This window comes from Dermacentor albipictus, chromosome 9 (assembly GCF_038994185.2).
Source record: "Dermacentor albipictus isolate Rhodes 1998 colony chromosome 9, USDA_Dalb.pri_finalv2, whole genome shotgun sequence".
NCBI lineage: Eukaryota > Metazoa > Arthropoda > Arachnida > Ixodida > Ixodidae > Dermacentor > Dermacentor albipictus.
Genome location: NC_091829.1, coordinates 69,482,392 through 69,496,865, shown reverse-complemented (window position 1 = coordinate 69,496,865; position 14,474 = coordinate 69,482,392). Strand labels below are relative to the sequence as shown.

General features: G+C 47.5%; 2 protein-coding genes across 21 annotated transcripts in view; both read right to left on the bottom strand.

Moving 5' to 3' along the window:
• The window catches only part of Trs31 (trafficking protein particle complex subunit 31), a 111,297-nt gene extending 103,847 nt beyond the window's left edge, over positions 1-7,450 (bottom strand). Inside the window, exons 1-2 of one of the 2 annotated variants that reach the window (XM_065440378.2) lie at positions 7,279-7,450; positions 7,069-7,157 (exon numbers count right to left, since the gene is read on the bottom strand). In XM_065440378.2, coding sequence (XP_065296450.1) covers positions 7,069-7,157; positions 7,279-7,341 — 152 coding nt within the window. In that variant the 5' untranslated portion in view covers positions 7,342-7,450. The remainder of the gene's footprint in view (positions 1-7,068; positions 7,158-7,278) is intronic. The other variant, XM_065440377.1, reaches the window with a different exon arrangement.
• A 3,215-nt stretch (positions 7,451-10,665) lies between these two features.
• LOC135908575 (E3 ubiquitin-protein ligase Topors-like) overlaps positions 10,666-14,474 on the bottom strand; it is a 323,708-nt gene continuing 319,899 nt past the window's right edge. For 14 of the 19 annotated variants that reach the window (XM_065440387.2, XM_065440388.2, XM_065440385.2 and 11 more), the window contains one exon: positions 10,666-12,451. In XM_065440387.2, coding sequence (XP_065296459.1) covers positions 10,716-12,451 — 1,736 coding nt within the window. In that variant the 3' untranslated portion in view covers positions 10,666-10,715. Of the gene's footprint in view, positions 12,452-13,654; positions 13,794-13,851; positions 14,087-14,209; positions 14,449-14,474 lie in introns of those variants that run through there. The other 5 variants (XM_065440380.2, XM_065440397.1, XM_065440395.1 and 2 more) reach the window with 5 other exon arrangements.

Genomic DNA, 14,474 nt, shown 5'->3' with positions numbered 1-14,474 from the left:
CCTTTCGTTAAACAGAAATAAAAAGTTATATACATAAACTTTTCCTATACTTCCAGAAATATAGCCACGTAAGCACATTGTTGCAAATTTGCAACACACCTGTTTATTATTTTTATTTTCTTGCAGCATAAATTGTATGCATGAACAAAAATTATCTACTGCGGTGTGATGATTACTACAGTTGTCCACATCACCAGGAACATTACAATCAATGAATAAAGAAGCGAGCAGTAGAGGGCTAAAGGACATCTGTAACAAAATTGTGGACCATGTAAAGCGCCTAGTTTCCCAAAAAGGCTGACCATGTTGATGTGTCTTTACGGATGGCTGTGTCTCACTGGTCATGGACACTGTAGTATGCCATGGTCATTGAACGTGGACATGGGAGATTCCAGCTAGCCTTTGCTTTAACTGCTGCCAAAATTGCCAGCCTACACCTTGCAGTTTCCATCACCACAGACTCGCATACTGGCTTAAAATCACTCCGGCCATAAGTCAGCAGAATAAGCGACACTCACTCATACTCACTCGCCAATATTTCAGTCAGCTACTTACTCCCTCACACTCATATCTACATGCACTTGTCAGCACTTGCACATTCCTGCTGATGCTCGCCAACAGTCACTCGTGCTCCCCCCCCCATAGTCACCTCTATTCAAACCAATGCCCACTCACATTCATACTCGCATCCATTCACTGACACTCACTCGCGTAGATACAGGGTCTGTCCTGAAAGTAATGTCGGTGAATTTATTGCGACGCAACTGTACATCGGAGCGCGGTCTAACCGGTTGAAACTGGTAGTGGGGAACCGAGCTAAGCAGTGCTCCGTCGCTCAGTGTGCTCCGAGCATCGGTGACTGTAGGACGAGTGTAGGCGAGTGTAGGCCTTCATTGTCACCGAGTACCTGGTTAAAGCAGGGGTGCCAACAATCCCCCAGCCCCCGTACAGTCCGGACTTCGCTTTCCCCGACTTTTTTCTGTTTCCACGCCTCAAAACACCACTGAAAGGCAAGCATTTTGGGACAGTGGACGGGATCAAAGCAGCTTGCACTGCAGCATTAAAGGCCATTCTGGAGGAGAACTACCGCAATGCATTCGAGAGCTGGAAGTTTCGCTGGAAATGTTGTATCGACGCAAAAGGAGGGCATTTTGAAGATCTTTAAACATTTGTACGATAAATTCAAAAATTGGAGGCTTATCAAGGTTAAGCCCAGTGGATGCGAAGCATCCACTGGGCTTAACCTTAGCGTATCCTTAGCGTTTGGAGGCATCTTGACCGCATACACGCCCGGCGCAAAGACGCTGGCGCGGTTGCGGGCACAGAGACTGACGCGACGCAGGCGCGCACCGCTTCATCCCTGGCGTGACGTCACATATCACGCGATGCAGCGATGGTGGCGCCGCCGCCACGTCGCGCGCGACGGCGCGAACCGAAGCGTGGTGGCCACCGCCGGGAGGCGACCGACGGCGCGATATGAGGCCCCATCTGCAGCCGGTGTGACGTCATCACGTGACGTCATGTCATGTGACCCCACTTCAGGGTCAATGGTGGCCACCGCCGGGCGTCGCGCAAAGGCCCAAAACCTACGTTAATATGCTTCGCATAATAACTGATTTCTAATGGCCTTACCGACATTACTTTCAGGGCAGACCCTGTACATCCTGCCAAGCTCTCTGACATTCATGTTGGTAGTTGCATGCGCTCAACCTCACTGACTTTCATTTGTACCCCTGTTAGCTGGCACTTGTATATTTATACTCATGTCTACTCAAACTCAGAAGCAGTCACTCCTGTTCATACATCGACTCACGCCCTTTGTCACTCACTAAAGCTCTATCTTACTCTTTAAGTAAGCATGGAGCAAATATGGATATGTGTGTGCCCGTGAGTGGGAATGCCGACCTATACCTGCCACAGCCCCAGTAAACAAGGCGAGTTTACCACCTGAACTGGAGAAAAAGAGAGAAAACATTTGCCAAGATGCTCGGTCCACATCGCATTTCTGTATAAACCACCATCATAAGGGCATCGGCGGTGAGGCACGTGGCATGACTTCTTGAATATGGGGGGTTTGTGGGACCAGGCAAGGGCAGCACGGTGGAGATGAGGAACCAAAGTGAGAGACACAACGATGTCTTCATCTCCTCTGTTTCCCTTGTCTCCACTTTAGCTCCTAAGTTGCATTTGCCATGAACCCAACTAGCTACATGCTGTCCAGTAAGCCGGGCTTGCTATTTCCCTCTTACGACTTCCTTGCCAAGTCAAAATCCGTGGAAACAAGGAGGCTTAGTGTCACCAGCCCAATCGGCAAGGCCGTAATATACCCTACAAAGCATGTGGTGCAGACCTCTCACAGCACATGCTTCAACAACTAATGTTATAAATTTGATGTTTTACGTGCCAAAACCACAATATGATTATATAAGGCATGCGACAATGGGGGACTTCAGATTAATTTTGACCCTCTGGCATTCTTCATAAGAGACACTAAAGAAAAATATAAAATCAAGCTAGACTGAAAGATTAGGCTTCTGTAATAACAAATTCATCACACACTGCGTGAACAAAGCTTTTGTGAGTGAGAAAATGACGAAGATGGAAAATCAGAGTGGCACCACCTGTCGTAGAGCACGGTACACCTTTCCTACGTGACTCATATCGTGACGTCAGAGCACCTAGCTGGTGACGAGATGTGTACAAGCGAAGGAAGGGCAGCAGCAGAAGAGAGTGCCCGCACTGTGTGCAGTGAGAAAAGGAGTAGCAAGGAAAGCCAGAAGTGAAATGTTCATCTTTAGAGTGAGCCGAAGCAGGCAGTTAGCCAAGAGAGGATGCGAGTTGAGAAAGGGGTGGCCAATTTTAATTGAAGAACAGCGGCAAGACCTTCAGTGGCAGTTTTCTACGGAACAAAGTCGCATATCAGAGCCCAGAAAACCATGATAGACTTTTAGACAGATAGGCTAACAAATTCACCTAATACTTTCCTTTAGTGTCCCTTTAATGTGCACTTGAATCCAGCTAGACAAGCGTTCTTGCATTAAGCTCCCATCGAAATGCGGCTGCTACGACAGGGATAGAACCCGAGACATCGAGCTCAGCAAAACGACACCACGCTAAGCTACCCTCACACTAAGCTACTGCAGCCGGTTAACAGCTGACAGCCTGCCATTCTGGCCACTACGAGCAGCTGACCGTAAGCCACTGGAACCCCTTTCGGATAGAAGACAACACATGCACTCGTTCAGTGAGCTGACCCAGGCATATCCCGCCAAACGCCAGCTATACCCCCCACCCCACGAGTCCCTTGGCAATTATCACCAAATACTAAGGCGCCGCCTCCAGACCCAGACCCTTCCCTCCCCCTATTTCCTCTCCCGCATCCGCCCTGGAGCATACACCCCCTCGTGTGTTCAATGCACTCACCCCCATGCTACGCTTACCCACATTCTCCTCGATTGCCCGGCGGACCCTCCACCGCAGGGACCGGAGCTCCCGACTACCTGGGAAGAATGGGAGACCCTTCTGCGCACGACGGACCTGGCCAGGCAGAAGATCGCCACTGATCGGGCCGCCCACGTCATGGAACTCCACGAACTCACAAACGTGTAGTGCAGTGGGGTCGTGCGGGGGCCCTGGGACCCATGTGCCCTAATCCCTTGACGAAATAAAGTTGTTTCTCTCTTTCTCTTCAGTTGAGAAAAAACTTTGCTCCTCTTGTTCCATAAGGACCACTGCCAGCAAGTGCGGGTGCGGATGAAAGTAACTGGGACAAGAGAGCTGTGGCCGAACTGCACTGCAGTGCCCCCTTGCACCTCAGGGGAATCTTGGAAATTGGCGCTGAATAAAGCGGAACGTACACCATCTGTACAACAAGCAGCAAAGCTGCCGCTCGCCGCCTTAAGAACGAAACACTGTAATCAGGTCAGCCATATATCATGCTCCGCTAACGTACTGTAACCTAGACAACCACAACTATTAGTTTAGTGCCTGCTTGTGGACTTCCGACTCCAATGGTGGGACCTGCCATCTTCGATGACCATGTAAATTTCCCTCGTATATGTATTCCCATGGTTCTCTGCAGTTCCCTGATAACAAAACCACTATCCTGATGTGACGAATGAGAAGAGGAATCGTGGGGCTTGGTTTTTTTGTTATACACATTGCACGAAGTAAGCAGACCATGATGTCAACTGAAGCGTAACTGATTTGGCTACTTGGTGTTGCCATCATTCATTGTGCGAAGCGTGAACATTAAAAAAAAAAAAAGCAAGAACATGTCAGGATGAGCGCTCACCCTGCTGTCCATTTGCATCGCTCTCTTTTGAACTGACAAAGATCAAGGAATTCACAGGAGAAATTACCTCAGATATTTTACTGAAATGTCAAAATTTTGAGACACCACGAGAAATGAAAGTGAACAGAAAAGACAATTTGATGCCGGCGGGGGCCGGACCCACACCTCTTGCGTTAGTGTTCAGTGATCTACCAACTGAGCTACAACAATCACTGTTCTCCCATCTACATTGATGCGTATTTGTGAATGTGTACAAGATCTGATTTTGGTGGGTTAGTCAGCGCCACAAATAGTCACGGCAGCAGATCATTTATTACACATTGGTTTCCTTGGCTTCATTTTCTGTTTGTGTCATACGGGTCATACCCCAAGTCATACAGGTTTCTTAGTCCTGCTATCACACAGCAGTGTGTATGCTTCATTCTCATCATGTCAACTGTGCAACCTAACTTACTCCGTGCTGTACCATCTTTCCTACATTTAAGTGGCTCGGCCATGCTTTCTTCAAACGGGTCGTCTTCGACTGGTTGAAAGAGGGTGCGCGCCCTGCGTTCGGCTGGTTCTTCTTGATTGCTCTCCTCTATCTTGGAGCGCTCTGAGGCGCTCCGAGCCCTGTCGTCGGAGCAGTCATCGAGATTGAAACATCATCGCAGCGCTGCGTCGCTGCTGTTGGCGACGGCCCACCGTAACCTTGGCAACCTAGGCCACTGCATGCTGGCGTCTCGACGAACGTTCGTCCCGCCGGCACGTCCGTCGGTTTTTCGGGCAGCGCCGGGAGCTTTGGATAGGCAAATCATCGGACGTTGGCAATAGTAACGTGGTTTCGCATCGGCAACTTTCTCCTCCGAGAGCGAGTCGCACGTTCGGCTTGCGCGCTTGTCCCCTTCCTTTGAGCCCGGGAAACGACCGATCTACCCGACTCTGCTTTGGGGCATACAGGCGACCAGTCGAAGATACCATTAGTGTGTGCAGATGTCAATTCAGATGCCGGGCCTTTCACTAACTATGGATGGTGAGTAGACAGTAGAAACACCATCACACGAGAATGTAAGCTCATTAAGCAACACATTTAGATTTTTAACTACATGCAGCTCCATCAAAGGGGTCCTGCAATGCTTTTTTTCGGGCAGCCATATTCACTCTATTCTTAGCATGTCGTAGAACACAAAACAAAAGGAATTATGAAAACTGGCCCACACAAACCCACGTTATGGATCGGAGAAAATTCAAAATACAAGCAAAATGAGCTACCCTCATTTCGTATTTCCGCAGCTTTTAAGGTGCACATTCAAGTTTCCAATGATGTCACTATGGTGTCACCCAACGGCAGCAGGGCATTAGAGCTAGTCAACGCGCCATTGTTGCTGATGCTGCCGTTCAAATGGCCTCTCCAATCGGGCAACACGCTGTCTGATCTCGGAGGCCATGGCTTACAACAGCTTCTGTGAAGCAGCCATTGATGCATTGTTCCCGTGGTTGCCACACCTTGGCCGTAATTGTGCGATACTTAAAGAGTCGTAAAAGGTAATGGCATAGCGGTTTTTCACAATACTCACACTATCATGCGAATGTAAATCACACATTACATAATTACATTTTTAATCAGCAATCACAGTGGCACTCTTTCTGCCGTAATGTCCTGTCTACAAAGTACCCAAAATCGCTGCATCTGGGTTTTTAATTTTGCGGAGAAAATGAAATAAGCAGAAGCCAAATTTGACGAGTAGGGTGAACGTGGAAGAGCAACCATATCGTTTACATCGAGAAACTCGCATATTTGGAGTGCTCCGTTAAGGGTACATTGTCGTCATGCAGCATCCACCACCTCGCACGCCTCCGATGGAGCCACTTTCACCGAATGTCCTCCTTCAGAAGCCCTAAAATTTGGCAGTAAAATTTGCTGTTCACAGTATGGCCGTTCGGCACAAATTCCTGATGCACAATACTACGTATGTGGAAAAAGACAATGAGCATGCATTTTGTCGAGCTACGGACATGCACAGCCTTTTCGCGGTTGTGGAGATGTTTGGCTTTTCACTGCCACAATTGATGCGCCATCTTCTAGTCATGACAATACCCCTAAGTATATAATACTTTCCTAAATCTAAGAACGCGACTCAAAGATCATCGTTTTGCCACAATTGATGAAACCAAAAATGAATTGCATAAGAAGCTTGACTTGGACAGGAATGAATGCTTCCAGTAAATATATGGCTGGTGGCAGGAACACTCAAAAGTGCTTAATTGCTTCACAAGGGGGGCTGTTTCGAAGGTGACAGAGTTTGAATCCACATAAATCCCTTTCTTCAAAACAGGGCCAGTCTCGAAACTATTTCATAACACTTCGTACCCACTATAGGGCGAGCATCAGAAACTCGTTATCGATTACAAAATGTTCTGACGCTGATAGTGACATTACCAAACAAAAACAATGTTCTTGTGTTTGTCATTTCCTTCCTTCAAGTACTGTCTCTCGATAATGTCGCTAAACAGGGAAATAGGTCGGAGGACACGCAAGCTTGCCTAATCGCCCAGGCCAGTTTTGGCCATCGTTCCTTAACTTGCCAAGGGAACTTTATATGCCTGCGGTAGCTATAAAACACAGTAAGGCAACCCAGCAGCAAAAGCAATAGCCGCGAATAAAGCGCTATGCTATTAGTTGCCATAGCTGTTTTAAAAGTATAGCGCAACAACAGTTAGCGTTCAGTGATATCTCGAATCACCGAGCCCAACAATGGAAGTCGCACCGTGCAGAAACAACTCTCACAACTCACTTTGTCTGAAGCTCGGGTATGGTGTAGACTCTGTTTTGACAGTACTGAACAATTTCCGAGAACAGAAGGCCGAACACACTGATGCTGACCTGCAGAACACGAACAAAAGAAAGTCTATTACGGAGTGCGCCGACTGCTCGAGGTAGTTGCCAAGCTGTAAGCGCGGCGTCGAGCAAGCTCGCAAGCACTAGTTCAGCAGATTTTACGCACGTCACTTCTGCTCTTGTTGAGTGGCTTGTCCAGAATGCTGACCCTGTTTCTCATATTCGACATTTTAGACAGTTTAAACTCTCAAACTTCACATCTGCTGTTGGGCGTCAAGCGAGACAAGCAGCAATTTCAGTAGTTCCCGTTTCACACGATAAACTGGCGTTGATGGCGATGCCGATCAGCATAGAATGGCGGCTACGTCTGCAGCTACGGCTCTTTCACAGTAATATTTGCGAATCTCGAAGGCTATGTATTCACAGGCTGCAAGCGCAGAAAGAGATCGCAAGTCGAAATTAAAAGCCTTGGTGTTTGAAGTGTGAAAAGTTTTGCATTGCCTCCGAGATGGCGGCATAATGTAGGCAAAGGCAGACACACACACACACACACACACACAAAAAGAACGCTTACAAAGGGGATACACGCACGGTTAGACAGACGCGAACTTTAACTCTATAATGCTATTAATCTAAAAAGAAATAAATGTGACCCATAAATAACGTAGGAACGATTTGCGGTAAGGGTGAGAGCGGGGCGGCCACGACGTGTTTGTAACACTCGCACCACGTAAAAGCATATCCTCCGAGTCTTCCTATTACTCCGAGGGAGCCTGTTCGTGCCGGTGATGTTCCGTATCTTGCAGCAGAATTGCCATTCTTGTGCACGAAAATTCCGTAATTGCGACAATTTTCCCTGTATTATTCCAAAAAGATCCCCGCAAATTTCCCTGCACACACGTCGTGTGTGCGCGCGTCGTTCAAAAGCATTACCTAGTTTATTCAACATCTCAGCCTAACAGCAATACGAGAGCTCAATTTCAAATGTGCCACTTTCTAATGTCGGTTTCCAACGTCTCTTCCGCGTAGACAGGTCTCTAAAGCATCAACTAACACAGGTAGCTGGCAGCTTTCTTTTTTTTTTTTTTTGAGTAAATCACCTTATCGAATATTGGCGCAACGAATTGCAGTTTGAGTTTTATTCCGAAACATCACACCAGCTTTTCAATAAGAGGGCTATTAGAACTTGAAGCCGGCCGACTCCAAGTTTGCCCCCGCACTGAAAAGGGTGGGCTGTCGTTGGTCGAAGTGATGGCAATGCCCAAAGGCATAATTCTAATATTTACTTCATCGAACATAAGATTCCTCGCAATATCGCAAAGATTCCCTTTCGTCCGAAATTGTGGCCAAAAACTCCCCGAAATAGTGAAAATTCCCTGCACGGAACCAGTGGCGTAGCAACAGGGGGGGCCGGGGGGCCGTGGGCCCCGGGTGCAAGGGGCCAGTGGGGGGGGGGGGGGGTGTCATATACGTCTGAAGACACCCCTCTCTCCGCCGACTACACCCGGGGGGGGGGGGTGACAGAATACCTAAGGGCCCCGGGTGCCGGACGACCTAGCTACGCCACTGCACAGAACATCACTGGTTCATGCACGTCTCTCTACCCCCATCTCTCTTTCCCTCCCTTCTTTCTAATCCCCTTCATCCAGTGCAGGGACCTAGTGCAGGGTAGCCAACTGGATTCTTGACTGGCTAACATCCCTGCCTTCCTTTTATCTCTTTCCTGAGGAAGCCTTTTGTCGATTATCGCCATACTACCGAAGTTGACAATCATCGCCGTCTCGCCTAGTCAGTAGTGCAGCTTTTGCGCTGTAAAAAATAGCACATGATAGCACAATGCAAAATTAACCGCAACTGAACAGCACATTATTGGCGTTCTGCTGCGACAGCGTTGCTCGGGAGTTCCTATACAGATACATGGTAAAAGGAGAGAAAGAAGAAATATTTTTTTCCTTGAAAAACACTACACCAATTTCGATGAGGTTTGTAGCATTTAAAAGCAAGCTTTAAAGTCTAGAGACTGTTGGTAGTGAATGTTTGATTTGGGCCGTGAATATTTACAGGAGATTGTTGAAAATCGAAAAGCAAACGAAGCTATGCAGTTCGAAACTCTGTAACTGAGCAAAGACAAATAATGTCACAAATCTGCGAATTTCATCTAATAGTACATATAAAACTGACAAAACTGATTATACATGGATCTCACAAGTGCCACTAATACGTGAGTAGGACTTTTGCGAAACCCTTGTAAGCAATGTAACAGATCCACGTAAGATATGGATATATCGAATTTGTCAGCTTTGAATACTACAACAGATGCATATTACAGAACTGCAATATTTGTTCCTGGTGCAAGGTATGTATCTGTAAACTTCGTGCTTCTGTAGTTTTTTCAAGCATACCAAATTTTGGAAATTCCTTTTAAAAGATTCAGGCCCGAAATCAAAATTCTGCTTCCAACAGTCACTAGAATTGAATATCCTCAAATTCAACAAATTTCATTAAAGTCGGCCCACTGGTTATCTCAGAGAAGTGTTCCCGTGTTTTCCATGCATTAGGTGGCATCGCAGTTGGGCCCGAGCTAAAGCTTCCTCTTAAAGGCCTCACTTCTGACATGCTGCCAATTTCGCAGGCCATATTCAAACAAGAGGAACGTGCTGTGCACAATCTAAAGTGCTCACATAAAGCCGAGTTAGCTCAGCCAACATAAATTTGGTGCACCAAGGGCGCAAAAGATCAACAGTTGGCTCCCTAGCGACTGTTGGTTTCAACTTACCAGGGCTTGGCATCACATGATACAAGTACAGTGCCTAGAACAAGGGTACTATTCTGGAAATTGTCAAATTCTACCAGGTTGTCTAATTTGATAATGGCGGCTTCCGAGCCAATCAGAGGCTGCGGTGGGCCTCTGTCATTGGCTCAAAATGCTGCCATTACCAAATTCAACAACATGGCGTAATTTGACAATGTCCAGAATTGCGCCTTTAATATCAAATAATTACTACCCTCAACCATTATGAATGGACCAATTGCCACTGTATGCACAATGACACTCTGGGGGTTCAGACCAAGCACTAAAGCCAATGGGAATCGTAGAAAAATACAAAATGAACATCCAATAACAAATGTAATGGCTATACCATACAAGGAGCAGCTTATGCTAAACCTAGCATGGCAGATAAAGCAGCAATTTGACCATATTTCTGCCTCAAAATGCATTTTGACTGGCGAGCTTCTTGTAACGCTTATTATTAGTTTCGATGTCTCCAAACTGATCTGTGAGAGGTGCTGTAGTGAAAGGTCTTGCATTTTTGCCACTAGGTTAACCCAACATCTTATCTTAGTGCACAAGTGCTTAGCCAACTCTACAGGAGATTATCTTGCAGCTGCCGCTGGCAACCTGAAGTTTAACACAAGGCTGCCATAGTTTAATGTAATCAGACAAGCAGTACTACTTTATCATTTCATTTTTGCAAACAAAGTAGGTGAAAGAATATAAACCACACACATGTTTGCCTCCAAGGAGAGAGCCAGTAAAACATACGAGTTGATGTATATAAAAAAGCCGTCATATAATTTACATATGTACACAAATATATAGAGCTAAAAATCATGTGACGACCTGTGCCTCCTGTGCTTATGTTTTTTTGTAGACTTTTTCCTAGACCTGTGTTCGTGGCGATGGTGGTGGGAATGATGTCGCTCGTGGTGCGATGTCTCGCGTGGCTTGCTAGCAATGTTCACTGCGCCAACAACGCTGACCAGCTTTCGCCGCTGTCTTTGCCGAGCAGAGGACTGGCTATCCTCGTTGGACGACGTACTACTCCGGCTGTTCGAGCCACGGCGTGTGCCTGCAGCACACAGAACCTCTCTCTGATGCCGTTGCCCAGACCGTGAGGAGGAGCCATGGCTGTCTGGAGTTCGTCCCCTGTAGCGCGCTGGCTTTGAATGCTTTCGCGTGCGTGCTTGGGAGTGCCGACTCCGAGCATGCCCATCATCAGAATCGCTCGATGACCTATCACTTGTGGCATGACGTTCGAAAGGCTTACGGTCTTCCAATGGGCAACTAGAATGGCTCGGTCCCGCCTCCTGGTCACATAGGCCTGCCTGATGGCTTCCACGTGCAGAGGCATCGTCCTCGTCAGAAGACACCAGGTTGATCACGATGGGAGTCCTCTCCCCGAGCGGTTTGACCATTTCCACTACGATGCAGTCCGAGCTGTCAGAGTCACTATCGCTGTCCACGGTTGTGGCAACCACCACCTCCCTTGCGACAGCGAGTCCGCTGGGGCCCGGTTGAGGCGAGTCATGACGTTCGGCAACTGGTGCGGCGCGCAATTCCAGCGCAGCTGCTCGTTCGGATTCCCGCAACGAGCGCCTGAACCAATTGACGGGGTCCACCCGAGAGCAAGCCTCAGGCCGCGAGGAGTACGCTGTATGTTGGTCGTATGCAGCCATGTCATGCACTGATGTAGCAAATAAAAAGAACTCGTGGACAAAGTGCTCTGTATGCTCACGGAGGAAAGGTTCCATGTTCTGGGCAAAGTCAAGATGCCTGATGTCTAAATTCAGGATTAACGACATGACGTGATCCATGGCAGCCACTATACGGCTTCGATTCTGCTGCATCAATGCATTCAGCTCACGATTGAGCCAGGGGACCAAACGGTGGGTGCAAGCTGGGTTCTCACGGTAGAACTCGGGTGATGCTTCGCGATACTGCGACATGCTGGGGACAGCCCACAGGTCCGACGCGTACAGCTGAAATCTATCGGCACTCGTTGTGGCCCCTCTGGGGAGGTAGCGATTCCGATTTCGATGAGTTGCGGAGGAGTGCCGAGTCTGCCTCTCGCGCTCTTGTCGCAGTCGCATTGCTTCCAGTACTTGCCGCCGCTCGGCAGTCATCGTGGTGGCGAACCGAAACCTCCTCTCATAAACCACCTGCATCGAATACGCCGGGGCTCGTTGCAGGTCACTGACGAAGTACTGGTCGTAGTCTTCGAGCGAGCGGACGCTGTGGATGATGCTCTTGAATCGCTGCTTGCAGAGAGGACATTCGGCTTTGACTTTGGCCCACTCAGCAAGACAGGCAAAGCAGAACTGGTGAAAGCAGCTGTCTGTGAATGACTTATTCTCAGGCGCTCCCAAGCAAATGGCACAGCTATCTTCCGGGGAGCTGGTGTTGCGGCTCGACGGTCGTTCTGGCGTAGCATCGGTTGGCCCCAGTTTTGAGCCGGAAGGATTACCAGCGGAGTCGCCATCCGGCGAGTCCCCGATGCGATGCCACGGCGGGGAACACGCAGCAGCCATCTTAACTCTGCATACAAGTGCAGCCAAGCCTGTGAAAAGAAAAATTCAAGAACATTCAAGTTCTTTCCAGTATGGTTCTGCCATTCATTTGCATTAGTTGGAAAGGCCAGGTGATTTGCCCTGTTTGGCTCAAAGTGATTTCACAGCACCTCCGAGCTTTAAATTACTGATGCATTACACTTTCAAGCGAAGCCAGGTGAATGGGAGTGCTTGGCAGCAGACAAATTTGACCTGTCTTCGCAGTTGCCGTGATACCACATACCTTTACAAAGACCCTGCCTTATCTTACAACATGAATAATGCAATAATAGTTAAGATCGAGGTACCCCAGAAAAGCAGAATGTATCTTGCAGTGGTGGAGCATTTAACATAGGATCAGACAGTGGTTAAGATCACATAGCAAAGCTATATGCTATAAGTAATGAAACAGACAGCTACTGGAATTTGTGCCAACTTTATTACAAAGAAATTAAAAACAATGTTACGCACAAAAGCTTTAAACCTGTGGTGCTCATATGAAAATTCGGATCAGCGCCAACAAAACGAGATTGAAATAATGCACTAATGTGTCTCATATAAAGGTTGTCACTAAGAGGTTTAAAGTACTTTGCTGCTTATGTGTAAACAACATGTAAAACGTGATTCTATTATGGTGAGCCTAAGCGCTCTGTGGGTGGTCCAATGAAGAATATGTCTTTTAATCTACCACCATGCTACCACCAACGCGGGCAAACACACGGCTAACGATAGCGCTTGCAAAGCGAAAAGCTACAAGTGTCTTACACATTATAACGCGCCTTTGTCGGGCAGGGATATTATGTGCGAGAAGCCATTTAATAACTCGAAATGTCTTAAGCTAACGGTCACAGAAGAACACACACACGGGGACAAATGAAAAAGCCACCGTCGAACAAAATTTCACGGTAGTTCAAAATGTGCTGCACATCGGCACGCTATGCTGCGAAAGCTCTTCGAATGCGAGAGCCTTGATAAAAAATCACCAGAACTCCTGATTAAAAAAAAAAAAAGGTGGAAACCTGTCGCGAGAAGCGGCATGCTGCGACATGCGCTGATAAAATCTGCAATCATGGTTAGAAGCAAATAAGCGGAGAAAAGTGAGAACATCAGGTGTAACACCAAACATGTAAGTACTCCGGGTTTTGATCAGTCTAGCTGCGTCTTGATCAGACGCTGCTTACAGTTAACCAAAAAAAAAAAAAAAAAAAAACTACGTTAAGCACGAAGTAGCGCGAAGCATCCTTCGGTGAGAACTCCGTGGCCATGGTCACCGCGTGTCGCTTATCGGAATTCCGTTTGCCGAAAAAGTGGTTTGATACCCCTGTCAGGCAAACTTAATAGCTTATTTTGCTTGCGCGAAGAGCGAACCAAAACAGCGTCGTAAAGGCACAGACGAGCAGCGCGTACTTACAGAAGTCGGTTAAAAACAGGTTCACATTTGGCAAAAGTTCACAGGCTGACAACTGCTAGGTACAGATAAGTAACGTTCACGAATAAAAAGGCACATACAACGCGCGGACAAGAGCAGCCCAAACTCTTAAAACGCCAACAGTAGGCAGGAAGAAACGCACTCGAGAAATACGAAATTTATGCTGGCTTGGATGGGCTGCGTATGTCGCAGAGCCACGGACGGCTACTGCCACCTTCCCGCAAATACAATGACAATCTTGCGGTTGGGAAGGGCACAACAGCATCATATTGTTATTAGGTTCTGTTCAACTTCATGACACTACAGCACATTTCCAAATATGCATGAGGTTTTGCATTACCTTTGAGTGTCTGATGTTGAGCGAAGCAGCAGCAGCAGCAGCACATGGATCCGTAATCTCGAAGGCCATATATTTGTGCCATACATGTGCCCTATTGCAGGCACGGCAGAAACCAGACACGTAATGCTGCATCTTTCAACGACAAATTAACAAGTGGCTCGCTGCTTAATGCTGACAAATGATTCAATATAAACTTCAATTTTAGTTGAAATGCCGCTGTGGCACGTGCAACGGCCAATGCTGTCGGCCCAATACATTGACCAGC